General features: G+C 37.7%; 1 protein-coding gene across 1 annotated transcript; it reads left to right on the forward strand.

Moving 5' to 3' along the window:
* Nucleotides 1-5,479: 5,479 nt before the first annotated feature.
* LOC139133111 (uncharacterized) lies at nt 5,480-18,010 on the forward strand. The gene is made up of 6 exons (XM_070699531.1): nt 5,480-5,765; nt 13,455-13,629; nt 14,701-15,060; nt 15,839-15,871; nt 16,525-16,609; nt 17,296-18,010. The coding sequence occupies exons 1-6, from the start codon at nt 5,685-5,687 to the stop codon at nt 17,987-17,989; spliced, it is 1,428 nt and encodes a 475-aa protein (XP_070555632.1). The 5' UTR covers nt 5,480-5,684; the 3' UTR covers nt 17,990-18,010.
* Nucleotides 18,011-19,541: the final 1,531 nt, after the last annotated feature.

A 19,541-nucleotide genomic window follows, 5' to 3' on the forward strand; every position in this document is an offset into this window, starting at 1 on the left:
CAGGAAGTCGGCATTTTCAATATGTAGCCGTCGAACATTAGTGTACCGGTCATGCCTTCTGACAAGGGGTGTCACAATTTATAATCCGGCAAAACAAAAATGAACGTTAATCGCCAAAAGTTAAAGCCTCTTTGCTTCAATATAACGCATCATGATAATGATAGCCGTCTCCAACTCCATAGTCATCAAAGAATCAAAAATTCAACAATTGACATTACATAATTATGGCGAAATATCTGGTCGGTTACATAGCCGTTTTGTTCAGTCAGAAACTGTTTTTAATGCTATTAATTTTGAATTGTCGTTGAAGGAAAATACGGGTACCTTTTCATAATATTAAATTCTTTAATGTTATTTTTAATGAAGAAACGCTTGTTTTTATTCTTCTCGTTAAGGCTGGCGTACAAAATATCAACGATGATGAGATGAGGCTTGCTATACTACATGCAAAGTTATTATTTAACAAGAATTAAATAGTAAAAATGCAATGCAGCATCCATTATTTGAGCAAACGGCTGGGTTTGCTGTCACTATTGAGGGGGGTGGGTGGCAGATTTTTTCTGCCCCATCCTCCTTTGAGATATTTTATTAAACCCCAATGGCGAACGCATACTTAAAAACTCTTTACTCAATACAGCTAGCATCCGTTCTTATCTACACAGAATCTGAAATGTCCATTATCTGGCGTGTCAGCACACTGTAATACAAACCAGGCGGACTAAATTTGAATGTTGAACCGGAATATTCAAATGCATTAAAAATATTTATGTTCATTTTTACAAAAACTCACAATAACCATTCACAAGGAGTTGTCTAAAAGGGAAATGCCAAATGGTTAAACATTCTTTACACATAGTAAATCATGATTCTACATTTGCCTCATTTACTCATAAACTCGATAAATATACTAGTAAAATTATCAAGAAACACGGATTCCGTCCGTATTTTTAATAACAACACATGTGATGACACAGACACAGACAAACTGGCACACCGGCACACATATAGACACAGATTATCGAGCACTGAAATTTCCCATGAGTGCATATATATATATATTTTTATATATGTATATGCCTGTCAGATCTCGTTATGAAGGACATGCCTAATAAAATGAACTTTCAACATTCAAGTTCCCTCTCAATCCAATTGCAACATCACTGATTTGCCGTAAGTGTTGAAAACAAAATCTAATCTCATTTCTCCAAAATTCAGACAGAACAGTGTTTCTCAGGAAGATTGACGTAGTTGCAAGAAAGCTAAATTTCAGTGATTCAAACGTAAACTGGTCTATAAATTATTTTATTTCATTAAACCTTGTAACGAGGGTAATCCGTTTCAGTAAAGATGCGTGTCTTCCCTGTTGCCCTCCATTGAACACAGGCACTGATACAGAGCAGAACTAAACGAAACATGACAATTAAAGCTATCACAATACAATGCAAACAAAAAAGATGAACCAGGCAAAAAAGACAAATGAACGCACGCACTTGACGACAAAAACAAATAGACAAGGAATCTAACATTCAAAACATTTAAATTATTCCCAATAAGCTTTAAATTAACGTTTAAAGCTACTTCATGAGTTCCTAGATATTATATTTAAATCAACACTAATACGCTGTTTGGCACAATTTATAGTAAATCACGGTACAAATCTTACAGGAACCCTAACACTTTTTGCACCTTAGATCTGTAACTCCTCTATGATCAATATCGGTAAGAGACATTATTTTCATATATTGTGGCGCAAGATTATTTTAATATTTAAAAATGAGAAATTCCAAAATCATTTTTGTTGTACGCAATTCCCTCTCAAGCATTCTATTCTGATGGAGTACATTTATATAAGTTTTCAAATATTCATAATTGGACAGATATTGCCAGTTTTGCATCTTAAAAAATCGTTCATAGTTTGCCCCACTGACGACCCTGTATAGTGAAATGACATTTGTGGGTGAAATTCCAAAATTAAATTTCTTGTACACAAATGCCCTCTCAATCACCAAATTCTAGTGAAGTACATTCATATCAGTTTTCAAAGATACATAAATGCACAGATATTACCGGTTTGTATTGGAAAAAATGTGTCATAGTTTGCGCCATAGATAAGCATACAGTGAAATGAACCTTTTATGCCAAACTCAGTTATCCAATTTTTTGAACACAAAAGCGCTTTTATTATCGTATTCTTGTACGTAGATTTATGTTTAAAACAAGGCCTACATAGTGGCTAATTTCGTATGTGTATGTGTAGCTTTATAATCTCCTGTTGTGTGTCTGTGTAGTACATCCATACAGCCATACATCATATATATACATACATCCATACATACACACATATTGGGGGCGGGGCATCAAAATTTGACTTGCCAACGGAGCCTCTAAAAATGTGGCTAACGTCATGGGGAAAAACCTGATGGAATATTTGATTCTCATAAGGCCCCTCCTGTCGTTAATAATGCTCGTTCCCTAACAAAATCTAAACACGAACAATCGTTGTTTTTTCCCGTCGACGTTCCCTCGACCTTTACGTATATCGAGGCGACGATATCACATTTATGAAATTCAAGTCCCACGTTGGTGTACATTGTGACAAAAACTGATCCGTTTTCTCTGTCAACTCTATAAAATCACTGATCGCCACAAAAAGAAAGGCCTCTTTCTCAGTTGTCCTACAATCGTTGGGTTTCTACTCTCAATCTGCAACATTGAAATCTCGCTATACACTCTCTTCCAACGAATTATTCCAAACAGAAGGTTCTAATCTGCTTGACTGAGTCTCTCCACCTACGCTTTTTCCTAGAGTTCTCAACTTTTGAAGAAGACTGGTAATGTTCAGTACCTAACCGTTTCTGTTAAAACTGTCGTCGCTAAAGGCCATGGCACTTGAGCTTCGCTCAGAAGAGTAGATTTCTAGTTCACCGATTGGGGTGAATTTCGCATCACTTTGGATTTCTATCGTACATTATACAGTCTGCCATTGAAACCCAACCCACTAATAGAAAACAACCCTTGGCCTACAAGTGCTACTGATGATTATCTGCTCGGTGTAAGGTACAAACTTGATCTCCCAATAACTCAAACTCAATAAAACTCAATTCTGTGACCTAATAATCCATGCACTTTTCAAAAGTATTCAAAAGTACGTGACTAAAATACAAATAACCAATGCCTAGGGCGGGCAATTGTTTGCTTCGTTATCCCAAGCATGACATTACGTCAAAGGCGTTGGGCATTTTAACGACCTTTGCAATCCCATTGGCTCAAGCAAGACTTTAGTCGGGTCTTTGTTAACGGTCACGACATATCGTTTATGGCCTTAAGAGGGCGCCAAACTGGCATATCGAGTATTCATTTTTTTGAACTGCCACAGACATTTATATAACAGATGATTAATCAAGGTATATGTTTACATTAAAATCGCGTTAATGATTTAACGTGATAGCAAACGTTATTTTGTTGTTACTTGAGTCAGGCACGTTCGAGAATGTTCGTCCTGTATTTTTGTGGCCCTCCCCCTCCCTTTATGGACATTTTTGACAGATGTTAGATGCTCCCATTTGCAGCTCATAGATTTTTCTTTGCACAAGTCATTGTCGTAGCACTCAATGATTTTTTTCACAGCACCGTATAATGTCATTGGAAGTCGTTTGCAGCGAACTGTAAGAAAATGATATTGCTAAAAGTGTCTCCGCAGACCACGCTTCGTATAGCTCAACAAACAATGCGAAGAAAGTAAGAAAATCATATTGAAGGTACTCAGAGAACGTATTGATGACAATCAGTACGTGGCTAATGTAGTAAGATAAAAAAACGGCTCTCACGACGCAAGCACATGGTCCACAAGATGTATAAAATTGACGAAATATTCATCGCATTTATAAATATGTTCTATTCGTGTCACAGCTACGGCAAACGAGCAAAGCAAGCGATTGATAGTATAGAGACTTGCTTCTGCCAGTTCTGCTTGTAGTATTAAAAAGACATCACACATTGCTGACGTTTATAATCGAGTCTACTTTCCCTTCATTGTCAGTCAAAATGTTGATGGAAAGAAGTCTACCGATACATTCCACTAGCTTATAATTTTTTCCGTGTCTCGTGGACGTTGCGATCTCGTAAATCGAAGTAGACACGAATTGCGTTATTGGTGGATCAACAAAGCGATTTTATCTGGTCACGGCAATTTCATTTTGTCAGTTCCTACCTGTCATGGCTTTCCAATGTGTTGTATTGAATTTTGGTTATTCGAATGTTGTTTGTATAAAGCACACAATACTTCATTGTGTATATCTACTGGACTGAAGAAACAGAAAAAAAGGTTGACATGAAGGCTTTCAATACGTGCGCTGAGGACAATTAAATCTTTTGGGTCTTACAGGCCATTTATAACTACGCTTTGGGTACTGTCCGTTCCTCCAAGGGTCGTTTTTGAGGGACATGGAGGGTTCAGGTTCGAATAAACACTAGACGTTTGCATACATAGTTAAGTAATAATATACTCAAGCATAAACAAAGGATAAAAACAGAATCGATGAAAGACCGAATGCAAAGCACAAAACATAATTCCGAATTTTTTATAGAGGTCATCATTTGAGCAAGGTTTGAACAAATAATTGAACTCTCACTTTAGCACGGCACGATAATATGACTAAACCATAAACAGTGTTTAAAGTAAGCACCTGAAGTGGACTTTATTGAATATGCTTGTTGCATCAAAGCGCCCTCTAACGATTACCTTCGTGTATGCGGAAAGGAACCACCTGTTGACTCTCAAGACTTAAGTTGGACAAAAAATAGTTTACCTCTCCTTCTAAAAATTCTTTCAAAGCCATGAAAATCGTCAAATATATCTCCTGGACATACTTATGACAAATCATTTACATTGATTTACATTGATAAGACGATGTGAACGGATATGTTCTCTCGTAATTGACTTGAGACCTAGGCTACTAGAATGATTAGAAATAATCTCTCTCTCTCTCTCTCTCTCTCTCTCTCTCTCTCTCTCTCTCTCTCTCTCTCTCTCTCTCTCTCTCTCTCTCTCTCTCTCTCTCTCTCTCTCTCGCCACAAAGAATAATATGATCAAAAGAAACTTTTTTAGGTAAACATGTTGTGTTAAGACGATTCTTGTGCCTGCCTGCTATGACTGCGCATTCCATTTTCACCTTTGACCGTTGGAATTTTAATCTGATAAATGGATTTGTTATGAGAATATCTGCCGCAACCTTTTAGAAATCACTCACTCAAAGGTACTTGGGGAAATAGGTATGTTGCAGGGTAGTTGCCAATGGGATTCATGATTAATAGTATTCCATCTATGCTAGCTGTGACTGTACCTGTAATCGATAAAACAGGATTGAACAAGAAAATATTATCGTGTAACAAGACAGCGCAGAATAACAACACAAAGGTTAATGTACAGGAGCCAAATATATGATAAATGATGTCATGAAAACTGCGCCCTCTGGCGGGTTGACCACAGCTGCGTTTCTACAGCTAACACTGTGAATTAAAACGCAAATACTTCCGTGTAAGGCTTGTCGAGCTACTGTACAACGCTTTAGTCGAAACGGACACTTGGCGAGACATTGAGTTTCGCCAAAGTGAAGACCATACGTAGATAGTGTTTTGTAGTCGACTGTGTCTTCAAAAAGCGTCCACCACAACCGCGACGACGATGTTGCTGTTGAACAGAGGACGGACCTGTGCCCTCCTACGCTTTATGACGGTCGTGATTCTATTGCAGTCACTGATATCGGTAAGAATAGTTTTACTTAATATTCCATGCATTCATCATAGTTTTGAGTGTTGGCCATTGGCTGATGTTCATGTGCTTGAAACAAAAAGTCAATGTGACGACCTCCCTATATATCACTTCTTAATGTTTCCGGGTTCAAATGTAAACGGTGGCAAAAGATTGTCGTTGGGTAACGATGACTGCGTTTCTACGAAACCTATGCATGGATCCTTCAAAATGGTTCAGAGAGTATCTCGAATGACATCCTATATAACAGTAATTCACTTCAAATGGTCGTCGTTTCGTGGTGTTTATTGTCCGTCTATTGTCCGTTGTAAGAGTCTCACGCCCTAGCCCTTACACTCTCCGACCAGACGACTTCTGACCTATATACATACACAGGCAATAAAAAAAAAACATTTGTCTCGAATTCGAGAGCTTCATTATGGACACTTGAATGGTTTCAGAACAAACATAGCCAAGTCAGATAACTCTACCCCTCGTGAACGGGTCTATTTTGACGCCGAAAAAAAAGTAATTTTATTGATATTGTCAAAGATTTTGATTGCATTCGCAAACCATTGTCTTTCATAATGAACAGATCTGTGGATTTGTACATGTGTGATCGAGAATAAGCTTATATTCCCTGTGACCATGGTTTGCGACCAGGTATGGAGTGTCGCTGTTTACTTTGCCGGGTTCTTATAAAATGATGACACTTTATTTGGAATTGGGAATAAATATTTCCCTTGAACAGGTTTATTTGTTTCTCTGTAGGTGTGAGTCTCTCATGATACTGGTTTTTCCATAGTTGACCCTTTATAACTAGATCTGTTCTCTTGTTCGGAACTCCATCAGAGCGACTGCAATTCTTCTGGTCTTTAACCTGTATCCATGTTCATCATCTGTCACTTTACCTTCCTCTCACTTCCTTTTCCATGGTGGCATGCCTTTCCCGGCTCTGGCGTTAGTTCACCTTGTTCAGCTGTAGCCTCTAGTTTTGAACGTTTAGTGTCCCAGGCTGTTTGGTTATACCTTATTGTCTGATGGTCCTTGACCTCCGTCTGACTTTTCTATTCCCAGTGTATAACTCTTTCTCACAAAGCTCACTACTAATTCCAACACACCCTTGTTTTCAAAAATAGGGCTCAACCGCTCGTACCCTGTGTCCCCATCGGTAGATTTCTGTCACACCCAGTTCGTCATTTGTACAGACCTATAAGGCTACACCGCCGGATATTTTAACCTTTATTGTCCCGAAAATCTGCCATAATATTGTGCAATTTAAACGCTATTCCTTTATTCTCCCCAGCGAAAAAAATACGACGCTTCCTCTCTTATGTACTCAAACTCACCACAGTGAAAAGAAACTAGCTTTTAATAGTCAAAGTTCAAGTTTGACCTTTGAACTCTTCCTGTAATAATTGTTTATACTGGTGATTGGAAACTCGTTTAACATCAACAGATTCTATCAATGAACACTTGGCTGACTATAGAAATGTGGTTTTAGTTCAGGAACAAATAGAATTTTACGATAACTTTTAAGTTACTGAATTCAAGGGGCAAGACATAACGTGGGCGTTAAAGCAAACAGATAGACACGCACCCATTGTGCTAATCAGAATGGTTAATATTTTACAAAGACAATAGCTATAACTGTCACCGTGTTTGTAAATAGCTGTAACTGTCACGGTGTTTGTAAATAGCTGTAACTGTCACCGTGTTTGTAAATAACTTTAACTGTCACCGTGTTTGTAAATAGCTCTGTCACCGTGTTTGTAAAACGTTTTAACTGTCACCGTGTTTGTAAATAGCTGTAACTGTCACCGTGTTTGTAAATAGCTGTAACTGTCACCGTGTTTGTAAATAGCTGTAACTGTCACCGTGTTTGTAAATAGCTGTAACTGTCACCGTGTTTGTAAATAGCTGTAACTGTCACCGTGTTTGTAAATAGCTGTAAAAAGCTGTAACTGTCACCGTGTTTGTAAATAGCTGTAACTGTCACCGTGTTTGTAAATAGCTGTAACTGTCACCGTGTTTGTAAATAGCTATAACTGTCACCGTGTTTGTAAATAGCTTTAACTGTCACCGTGTTTGTAAATAGCTTTAACTGTCACCGTGTTTGTAAATAGCTTTAACTGTCACCGTGTTTGTAAATAGCTTTAACTGTCACCGTGTTTGTTAATAGCTTTAACTGTCACCGTGTTTGTAAATAGGTAAAACTGTCACCGTGTTTGTAAATAGCTTTAACTGTCACCGTGTTTGTAAATAGCTTTAACTGTCACCGTGTTTGTAAATAGGTAAAACTGTCACCGTGTTTGTAAATAGCTTTAACTGTCACCGTGTTTGTAAATAGCTTTAACTGTCACCGTGTTTGTAAATAGCTGTAACTGTCACCGTGTTGTAAATAGCTATAACTGTCACCGTGTTTGTAAATAGCTGTAACTGTCACCGTGTTTGTAAATAGCTATAACTGTCACCGTGTTTGTAAATAGCTGTAACTGTCACCGTGTTTGTAAATAGCTATAACTGTCACCGTGTTTGTAAATAGCTGTAACTGTCACCGTGTTTGTAAATAGCTGTAACTGTCACCGTGTTTGTAAATAGCTGTAACTGTCACCGTGTTTGTGAATAGCTGTAACTGTCACCGTGTTTGTAAATAGCTGTAACTGTCACCGTGTTTGTAAATAGCTGTAAAAAGCTGTAACTGTCACCGTGTTTGTAAATAGCTGTAACTGTCACCGTGTTTGTAAATAGCTGTAACTGTCACCGTGTTTGTAAATAGCTTTAACTGTCACCGTGTTTGTAAATAGCTTTAACTGTCACCGTGTTTGTAAATAGCTTTAACTGTCACCGTGTTTGTAAATAGGTAAAACTGTCACCGTGTTTGTAAATAGCTTTAACTGTCACCGTGTTTGTAAATAGCTTTAACTGTCACCGTGTTTGTAAATAGCTAAAACTGTCACCGTGTTTGTAAATAGCTTTAACTGTCACCGTGTTTGTAAATAGCTTTAATGTCACGTGTTTGTAAATAGCTTTAACTGTCACCGTGTTTGTAAATAGCTATAACTGTCACCGTGTTTGTAAATAGCTTTAACTGTCACCGTGTTTGTAAATAGGTAAAACTGTCACCGTGTTTGTAAATAGCTGTAACTGTCACCGTGTTTGTAAATAGCTTTAACTGTCACCGTGTTGTAAATAGCTGTAATGTCACCGTGTTTGTAAATAGCTTTAACTGTCACCGTGTTTGTAAATAGCTTTAACTGTCACCGTGTTTGTAAATAGCTATAACTGTCACCGTGTTTGTAAATAGCTTTAACTGTCACCGTGTTTGTAAATAGCTTTAACTGTCACCGTGTTTGTAAATAGCTTTAATGTCACCGTGTTTGTAAACAGCTTTAACTGTCACCGTGTTTGTAAATAGCTTTAACTGTCACCGTGTTTGTAAATAGCTATAACTGTCACCGTGTTTGTAAATAGCTTTAACTGTCACCGTGTTTGTAAATAGCTTTAACTGTCACCGTGTTTGCAAATAGGTAAAACTGTCCCCGTGTTTGTAAATGGGTAAAACTGTCACCGTGTTTCCATTATAGTAATTAGTCTTATGCTGTTTACATCAGCGAAATCAAAGTGGAAAGTATTAGCCTTGAAAATATAATTTGTAGTTGTTCCCAGAAGACAGAGATAGATAGATGGATAGATTTTTAGGTACAGGAAATATATACAAATGTAGACTGACGGATTTGCGGACAGGGAGATTGATTCATTTACAAGACAGACCATAGTACCTCCACGCACAGAGAGACAGACACGGACAGACAGACAGACAGACAGACAGACAGACAGACAGACAGACAGACAGACAGACAGACAGATAGACAGACAGACAGACAGACAGACATAGACAGACAGAGACAGACACACAGATATGGAAACAAACTAATACATACATACATACATACATACATACATACATACATACATACATACATAAATACATACATACATACATAACACAAGCACATAAGATGACTACGTTTTACGATATGTCGCGAAATATGAATTTCATCACATCTATATTCTCAAAGTTTAAGTTTAAGCTGCACCTGTTTACAAACACAATCTACTCGATAGATTTCGACCAAATGGCGATAAAGATTTACAGCATTTATATGCCCTCTGACCGGCAACAATATTTAATGCTGGTGTAGGTGACCCGATTGGCTAATCACAAACTATGCATCGCCGTCATGATAAGGTTCTGAGGACCCGTTGTTTACCTTGTGATCATAAAACTGATTTCGATATTGGATATGACACAAAATATGGCTCGACTCAACTGTAAACTTACAGGTGGACAAGGCGAGCGGCCCAGTATTTGCATTTCGTGAGAATTATTTGGGTCATAGTGCTTTGGGACGTCCACTGCTGCTTATCACCCGAAACAATGAACAGCCCAGCAAAGCTAGAAATGCACAGAGAACAATAGCATCGTTCACGGGAATGTATGGAGAGGTCAAAGGCCACTTTCTGTATTGAAACTTGAAATACTGTACTGTTTACTGACCTATAACTTTCCGACCTTCCCACCAAACCAAATCTACCTGGTTGGTTGGTTGAAGCCATTGAGACCTCGTAGTCAATTTTTAGCAGAATATCATTACATTACGACTTTGTGCGTGTGGGTGTACAATTCTTTGCACGATTGTTCCTTTGTCACGAACCTTAAAACTTAGGCAACGCGTGTAATGGCCCACAGTACGTCCACTGTCAACCTTTGAATATCACGCCTTTACTATATCCAAAAAGTTCGCAATCGAGGAATCCTGTTGCATATAACTTTCGATTAACTGAACATTCTTTTTCTTGCTCAACACTGAATTTTCTGATTGTTGAATCATGTAGAGTTATACTTCGATGGGCAACTGATTTCCCATGATGCATTCTTGTGTTCTTTTTGAGTTGACTGAATAGAGGGTGGGGTGCGATACATTGAGCGACCTCACAGCGTTTTGTGTCTATACTTTAAATACACGATGACTAACGTCCAATTGTGTTACTAGATCAGGTCTGTGGTTTTCAAATTCATCTTTAGTCCAAGGAATCGACTCTGAATAGTTTTCTTTGGTAAAAATCATGGTCTACATGTGCAGGTTTTTGCATGACACTCTGCCTGTACTTATGTTCATCAGATAAAGAAGTTGTGATGAATAAATTGGAACTTCCAAAAGCCGCAAAAATGGTCTTATTTCAGAAAACGTTTATGCACCAAGGAGTAGTTCAATGGAATAAATTTGAACACAAACTCTTTACCGATAACACCTTTCAACGGTTTTTAAATAAATAACTTTTTAAGTTAATTGTTTAGTCTTCGTCTGATTTTTTTGTCATTGAGTGTCTTAGTAACCGCAACAGGTCAGCTGTCACTGTTCAGTTTTGTATTTGTAATCCTTTCTTGTGCTCGAGAGGATTTAGGTTAAACTAATAGTACTACCCTCGTTACAAATTCTATACGTACTTATTAGAAACGCACGTGACGTGATAGACCGCTGTTTACAAAGTCCGAATTCCTTAGAAAGATAAACATCTTAGGCCTATTCTTTCAAAATGAAATGCTGTCGTGTTGTCTGATTATATTTCCGTGTTGCTGAACTCCACAGCCTTGGCGCTAATCAATTTCGAGATCAAGGACAAACCAAGGGGCCCAGGGACAACAAAGAGTTTGTTTCACACGATTAAGTATTCATTTGGCCAAACTTATGTCGTGTAAAAAGATAAATTATCTTTTTTGTAAATGTTACATCAGCAACAATAGAGCAACCCTGAACTTTGCTCGTGTTGGAACTTGCTAAGGACTGGACAGAAATTACAGAGGGAGGTGTTTTTCAAAATGATGCTGCGCGAAAAAAGTCACTCCGACCCTCCCCCTGCCATATAAATAATATAATTTCTCATTTGGACTTTGAACTTTCAGCTAATGCTTTTTAATCTTTACAAACAATCACTTTTATGCAAGGTTTTAAGTAATTTGATGACAAAATATTTATTCATTTCACAATAAATAATTCTTGAGTTCCAACAACTTGCAGTACAATTGGCTTCTCTAAATCAAAACGGAGAGTAGCTGTGTTATAGTTTGGCTTATAATTGTACAGAGAGCACCATTGTTTGTCAAGAAACTTATTACAGCCTATGAGTCACTATTGAACAACATTTATCCATAATGCAAAGATATAGCAAGTTTTATCGGACAAATGTTTAATAGTTTACCCCTAGACAACCAGGAGGGGTGATAGTTTTGTGTGAAATTCCAATATCATATTTGCTGTTCAAGTTCACACCTGCACCTTGAAGCACCCTATTCCGATCAAGGTCTTTCTCTGTATCAATCGTCCAATACCTATAAAAGCACAGATTTGGCAGATCTAGTAGTTTAGCACAGTAACAAATATTCATAGTTTTCTCATAGACTCCCATGTATAGTGAATCAACATTTTCGATGGAATTCCAAAACCAAATTTCTGGTACACATATGCTCTTGTAACCAACCTTTTCTAATCAGGTGCATTTATATCAGTTATACAATGTCTATAAATGAACAGATATTGCAATTTTTATATCAAAAACAATATTCACAATTTCGTCGTAGACTTCCACGTGTAGTGAATCAATTTTCGGTGATACAGATATAACTTGTTTTGCAAAAGAAAATTGTAAATAACTTGCCCGACAGACTCTCTTTGTTATGATTTAATATTTATGGACGAAGTACTATATCGGCCGCATCTTGGCTTCTGATATTTGCACAAAAATGGTAACCCTGCCCCTGGGCATGCGTGAATTTCATAACCCTTCAAAAATTCTTGGGCGAAAAATAGCGACCCATCCAAAAAAACACCGACCTTTGCCCCCCCCCCCCCGCCAGTAATTTCTATCCAGTCCCTTAGGTAGTTGACCAATCTTGCAGCTGGACACTCGAGCTTTGCTATAAATCTAAAGTGACCTGGTGTCAGCACGGGTCATCTGTTGCGTATAGCCGAGTGAGACAGTACCTGCGTCCCTCGGCCTCGTTCGGCAGCGTTTGGTAGCGTTCGTAGAGACAGCTAGAAATATTGAGCAAGACAAATCAATGACTTTCATTTTTATACGTATATTTCATTCGTTCGAAGACAAAGGGGTTGCAAATTTTCAAACAACCCACATAACGTGACAGTTTGTCTGAAATATATCCAAATCAACATTTTAAATACTAGCATTTTCTGTGTTGTACATCTTCACTAATATTTTCAGAAATACAAGTCTAATATTCTCATTATCTTGTGATTACAACTAACAAAAATAAATACAATAAACAATTAAATGCTGTTCCAACATCTTACTAAACTAGTAGTAAATTTACTTAGATCCCAAAAAATGACACGGTTTTGTTCGTTTGCTCACTGTTTGTTCTTCAGTGTCTACAAATTGTGTTTCATCGTTGAACGTGGGCGAAAGTGCGCCTCCTCTTGGAAGATTCGTGTCAAAGGTCACTTAGTTTTGCATGTCCACACGCACATTCTTCAGCATCAAATATTCAAATGTAATTTATTTATTTATTTATTTATCAACCAACGCGCTTCTTTTAGTAGGTGGACCACACTTGACCTGTGACTAAACCGAATTATAGCCGTATATTTCACTCGTCTTAATTTATAACATTTCTGTATGCAGGTCATCGGAACTTTCGGCGATGGGGACCATTGCTTCCCTTCGAAAAGAACAATCAGCTCAAATGAAACAGACATCAAGACGCTCACTTGCACATCATGCGGAATAATTCCAGAGTTTTGTCTGCCTTGTCCCCCTGGAATGAACTGCACAGAGCCATGCCTTCCGACGACCACAGGTAAGTGGGAAATTTAATAAGGGGCGTTTAATGGCGTTAAATCGAAGGTCTAGTTTTACAGAACAGAGAACTTCACATGAAACATGATCGATAATTATGCAGTCACGGTGGTAAAATTATATTTATCTCCAAGCAACGATAGAGCAACGTGTGGTAATCTGTCTGTCCATTACTGTCTTTCATGTATGTATGTATGTATGTATGTATGTATGTATGTATGTATGTATGTATGTATGTATGTATGTATGTATGTATGTATGTATGTATGTATGTATGTATGTATGTATGTATGTATGTATGTATGTTTTGTATATATGTATCTATGTATGTATGTATGTATTTATCTATGTATCTATGTATCTATGTATGTATCTATGTATCTATGTACATAATGAACGTTATCAAACTTTGATTGTGGTAAACACTATTATTTAGAAGATACTATTTCATGTAATGTCTTCGTCATAGATATCTACCCAAAGATGAGTACCTTTGTTCAACTTCATGAATGAAATAGTTTTGCATGTAAAAAAAAAATTATGTGTGTTCCAGGAGTGTGCATTGAAAACAGACATAGTCACATTGTTCAATCATTCATTCTTTACAACCATTTGTAAATTTTACAGCTTCAATGACAATTTTGGAACTAGAAAAGTACCTAAAAGCTAATCGAGTCTGGTCTTATCTCTTCAGTGATTACATTTCATACTTAAACTGTGAAGCGCTAAGTGACAGTATAGTAAAGAAACTTTTACACAATCCTGCAGTCTTGTAACAGCTATTGTCTTATCGATTTTATAAACTGATGTCTTGATATACTCATCTTAACATCAAAACTTTGTACAGTGGAAGAAATCGAAAACTGACCTTGAGTAGTGCGCATTTTGGGCCAAGGTGTAGATTCAAAGCAAGTTTGAATCTAATGACCATAACAGTGATCTATCGTCTTATGAGAAAGGAACAACGGGCTTACTGGCCATTACTGACTATATATCCATGACTGGAAGTCGGAGTTCCAAGTTTAGATGTAGGTTAACATACGAACCGTCTGTTGTTTGTTTTTGTTAACAGTCATGCCGACAACGACACAGATTACGACAGAAATTACGACAGAAATTACCACCCAAATCACTACAGAGAAGTCAACGTCGAAATCGGAGACAGAGGCAGTTACCAGTGAACTGACGAGCTTAGGAGCGACGAGCGACGTAATCGCTACGACAAATCGAGACCAAACATCGGAGAAAGTCTCCACCTCTGCAGCGCGGCCTACGACAGCTGAAACCACGGCAAGTCTGACAGTGGCACCGACGGCCAAGCAAACAACCGAGACTGAATCTAGGACGGGTATGAAGACGACAACAGTTACGACGTTACCCCACACGTCACAGAGTGACGACATCGCGACGCCGACTGTCGTGACATCAACTGGTAAGATAAGCAAATGCATCAACAATGATAGAGAGACAAAGTAGAATGAACAAACAAGTTAAAGTTGCTTCGGAAAGAGTCGGAACTCTTGATTTTTAGTCCATCCCTATTTTGTACCAAAGTATTCTATGAAACCGTAGATATTTGTAAATGCTATAAATTGTATATCGTAGTCGTCGTTTACATTTAGATTAGGTAACTTCAAATTTCATTAACCGCTTTAAAGATTATTTTTCCTACCCTTGTGTAAAATCTGCGGTGAAGTTGGTTGGCATTTGCGAGATCAAATCTGTTTTACCAACCTTCCAAAGAATGTCTGTGATTTAAACAGTGTAACAAAACAAGAAATGTGTCTCGAGAACACTGTTGGCGATAATTGGTGTAAGTTAGAGGTTATTCAAATTAACTGTAACGTGTTCCTTATGCGACCAATAACTACAAAGTGCCAATCATTGCATTTTGCAATATTTAGGCTTTCACAAAGGCTGTAACTTTTTGGGGATGTTACGAGCTCATTTAATTGGCAGAGAATTTGTTGTTCGGCCGAAGGACCTAATTCTTGTCGTAAAATCTTGAAAATCTATGAGAACTTGTCAAATTAATTTCGGACAACAACAATAGCTTTTCTAGTAAAATTGTGACATGTAATGTACAACCATCTGGCAAACAATGCCATTGTTTCAATCATTAATATAAAACTACTTTACCTTAATTGCTTCATCGTTTCATTCATGAATGCCAAAGCGTGACAGAATGACTGCGATTATTTTACTTTCAGAACAAGATGAAGATGACGGCGGTTTAGACATCAGTATGTTTATTTATTTATTTATTTGTTTTATTTATTTATTTATTATTTATTTGTTTGTTTGTTTTTTTTGTTTTTTTGTTGTTTGTTTGTTCGTTCGTTTGTATGTGTATTGTTTGTTTGTTTGTCGATTCTATGTTTACCTGTATGTTTCACCATGAGCGAGGCGGAACATGTGAGCTGTTGCTTGATCTTTACATCTATAGATTTTTACATGCATGCAAATGAAACGTTCTGCATACAGTCAGTGCAAACTCAAGGATGTCATTATCAGATAAATGTGATTATGCGAAATCAGATTGGTCGTACAGTAAAGTGACGGTCTATATATACTTGAGTTATGATCAAATCCCTGTGTTTAACCTTCTCTGTCATGTTTCGTTTTGCTTTGTTTTGTTTGTTTTTGTCGCTGTCTTCATTGCTCACCGTCGTCTCCTTGTCTTTCGATCCATATTACCCTGTGATTACATCTGGTCCTTACTAATCACTTTCTCCTACTTTGTTCTCTCTCTCTCTCTCTCTCTCTCTCTCTCTCTCTCTCTCTCTCTCTCTCTCTCTCTCTCTCTCCTTTCTCTCTTCTCTCTCTCTCTCTCTCTCTCTCTCTCTCTCTCTCTCTCTCTCTCTCTCTCTCTCTCTCTCTCTCTCTCCCCACACAGATGAGATAATCACCATCGCTGCAGTAATTGGTGCAGTTGTTTTGACGACAATAACTAGTATTATTGTTTATCGTTATTATCGTTGGTAAGTAATGGAATATTTAATCATAAACATCCTCGTCTGTCTGTCACTTTGAACTATACGTTTTCATCTTTGCCAGGAAAACGTACAATATTAAATGGAAACATTGCTACTTCTTCTCAAAATTGGCAGGTTGGCTACTCCTATCTTATATGACATTCTCCTCAAATTGCGATCGAAATCATCGAATATTCCACTGAAATTGCGTTGTTCTGTTGAGTTTCTCTTAGATATTTGGCCAAATAAAGAAACATTGTGTGTTTCCGGTAACCTGACGTACCCTAGAAAAACGCATTTTCAAAAGAAATTCGAGTAATTCACTAAATATCACCGTATTTTATGCTTCTCAATCAACAAAAATAAAAATAAAAAATAAAATTCCTCTGACCTATACCTACACTAATTTTGGGGGTTATTTTACCTGAAACGTACATCTTTTTAAGAGCATTAGGCTTAATCCGGTAACTGATTTCTTCTAAATATCCACATTCAAAAAACTGAAGTGTTGGACAATAGATTTATCAGAATGAGTGTACATGTAGTAGATTATTTCGATACTTCGCTCCTGCAGATTACGTCATAGATACTGGGAAGGTCCAACATTTTCATTTCTTATGTTTACCCCTGCCATATTAGGGTCAAATCCGTAACGAACGCTGACGCTAGTCTTAATGGTTTTGTCTTGTTAGGCGGAAACTAAACTCAGCAAAGAAATCAAACTCAAAAGAAGGCTTACATCTGTACGACACTCTTGACGTCACACCAGAAAACAGCCTAAAGAAACAAGTGACATCGATCGCAGTCGGACCGTCACTTCGGAGAAGTAGTGTTGCAAACCAGAGGGCTGAACAGAAATCGGACAAACACAATAAGAAGAAACCGAAGGAGACCGATAAGAAAAACAAGAAAAAGGGCAAAGCAAAGGACGAAAATGGAGTTAATATGAGTAACATTTCTGACTATGAAGACAGCATCTTCAATAGATCTAACCCACAACCTTTGTATATTACTAGACAAAATAGCACGTACAGTGACATGTACAGTAACCGCCCAAGAAGGGTCATTCCGAACACGGATTCTAATTGGCAGTTCGGCAGAGGCAGTTCCTATACCTGGCAAAATGCAACTCAGAATCAAGGCTTATTCAGCTCGGCGTACAGAACTCCGAGGCCAGATTACTACAGCACGGACAGGGACAGGTACACTTCCGGTGCAATGGCCTCGAATTCCGCCATGTCCGGAAGGAGGGCGCCTTACCAAAGGAGTGAGAGCACCCAGAGCAGTGATTTCGGCGGCGACGATGGGATGTACTCAAATCGGAATCCGAGGTATAATCGGAACCGAGGATATGGTCGAGCACCAGGGCGATTATATAGTGTTTAAAAAGTCACGCTGGGCGTGGTTTCGGAACCCGACTATTAAAGCAACATCTACAAACTCCGGCGTTAACTTACTAGCTGATTATTTTCAGACCTTGCGAATTCACAACCATTGCACATAGTCTCTCTTGCCACTATAGGGCCTAAATTTAAACCATGGTTTTAAGTCACTCAACTTACACAAAATATGGAAAGCGGGTAACCATGGGCTAAGCAACACAATAGTCAACGAGTTCACAGTTTGACAAAGATAAAAATTATATGCTGCCAAATGGTTAGGGATAGTTTATTCTGATTGACTATAGACCTTATACATACATATATATATATATATATATATATATATATATATATATTATACTGTTATGTTATGCTAATCATAACAAATATAACATCATTGTACAACCGTTAGCAGCATGTTGTTTGACACAAGCACATGCAAACATAGCATATCTGAAGAAAATTCTGTCATGCCATTTCATTGTGATATTGAGAGATAACAGCCCACACCCATCAAACACCGCCGACGCAATCTGAATCTAATAGAAGCAATGTGAAATGTAAACAATTGGTTTTTAGAAATCGACATCTTCGTAATCTCTGATCTACATAATGGTAAGTGTCTAGGCCGATGAATATTCTGCATTGATAATGACTCATGGTAAATTGATTTGCATACTCGGAACAGTGTTAAAGGTATACAGTCACCGGTAATCTAAATATGCCCATGTATGGTCAAAGCGGCGTTCCTTGGTATTCAAAATGCCCATGTGAGGGCGCTCTTTTCATAAAGCGGCCACCCGCTTAAATAATAATAATAATAATAATAATCTTTATTTCGAGTACTTGCTCAAATGTAAAAAATAACAAGACAGTAAACAGCTAACGCTCGCATCACCAACAATACAAAAAAAATGAAAACACTAAAAGAGCTTTTAAAAATACAGAATTAAAAACAATCTGAGAGTCTTTGCCCAAAAGACACTTTGCCTTACAACATCGACAGATAGAGCTGCTTAATCAAGTATTTGTGCTTAAAATCTGTGATTGGTTTAGATTTTCTCTTTCCATGGTAACTATGGCAAAATTGGAACAGGTGACAGTATACCTTTAACCGATACACTTTGCAAAAATGAGCTTATTCGGGTAATCGACCGTTACATGCTTACTGTGAGTTAATTGGTCCCAAATGCCATACTTAGAACTAATGAAATCCCCGTTTGCGCATCACATTGTAAGTTAGGCTTAAACATCGGCAATAACCATTCTAATGTTCTTCACATTGTTGTAAAGATAAATGTTACCCACGAACTTAGAGAGTTACTGGCTCAAGCAGTCTGACGTACTTTCACAAAATATCCCATAAGGGATAGTTCACATGTCCTTCCCAAGGATGGGGATGGGGGTAGAGGTGTCTTGGTCTAAGCACAGGTTTGTTGTTGCTATAATTTTATAAAAGTACGTTTGAAAAAAGTAATCTTTACAAAATCAGTGCTAAGATTAGACCAAGACACTAGAGGTCGGTAGTATTAATCTTTATGGGCAACAAATATCAT

The sequence above is a fragment of the Ptychodera flava genome, chromosome 5 (assembly GCF_041260155.1).
Source record: "Ptychodera flava strain L36383 chromosome 5, AS_Pfla_20210202, whole genome shotgun sequence".
NCBI lineage: Eukaryota > Metazoa > Hemichordata > Enteropneusta > Ptychoderidae > Ptychodera > Ptychodera flava.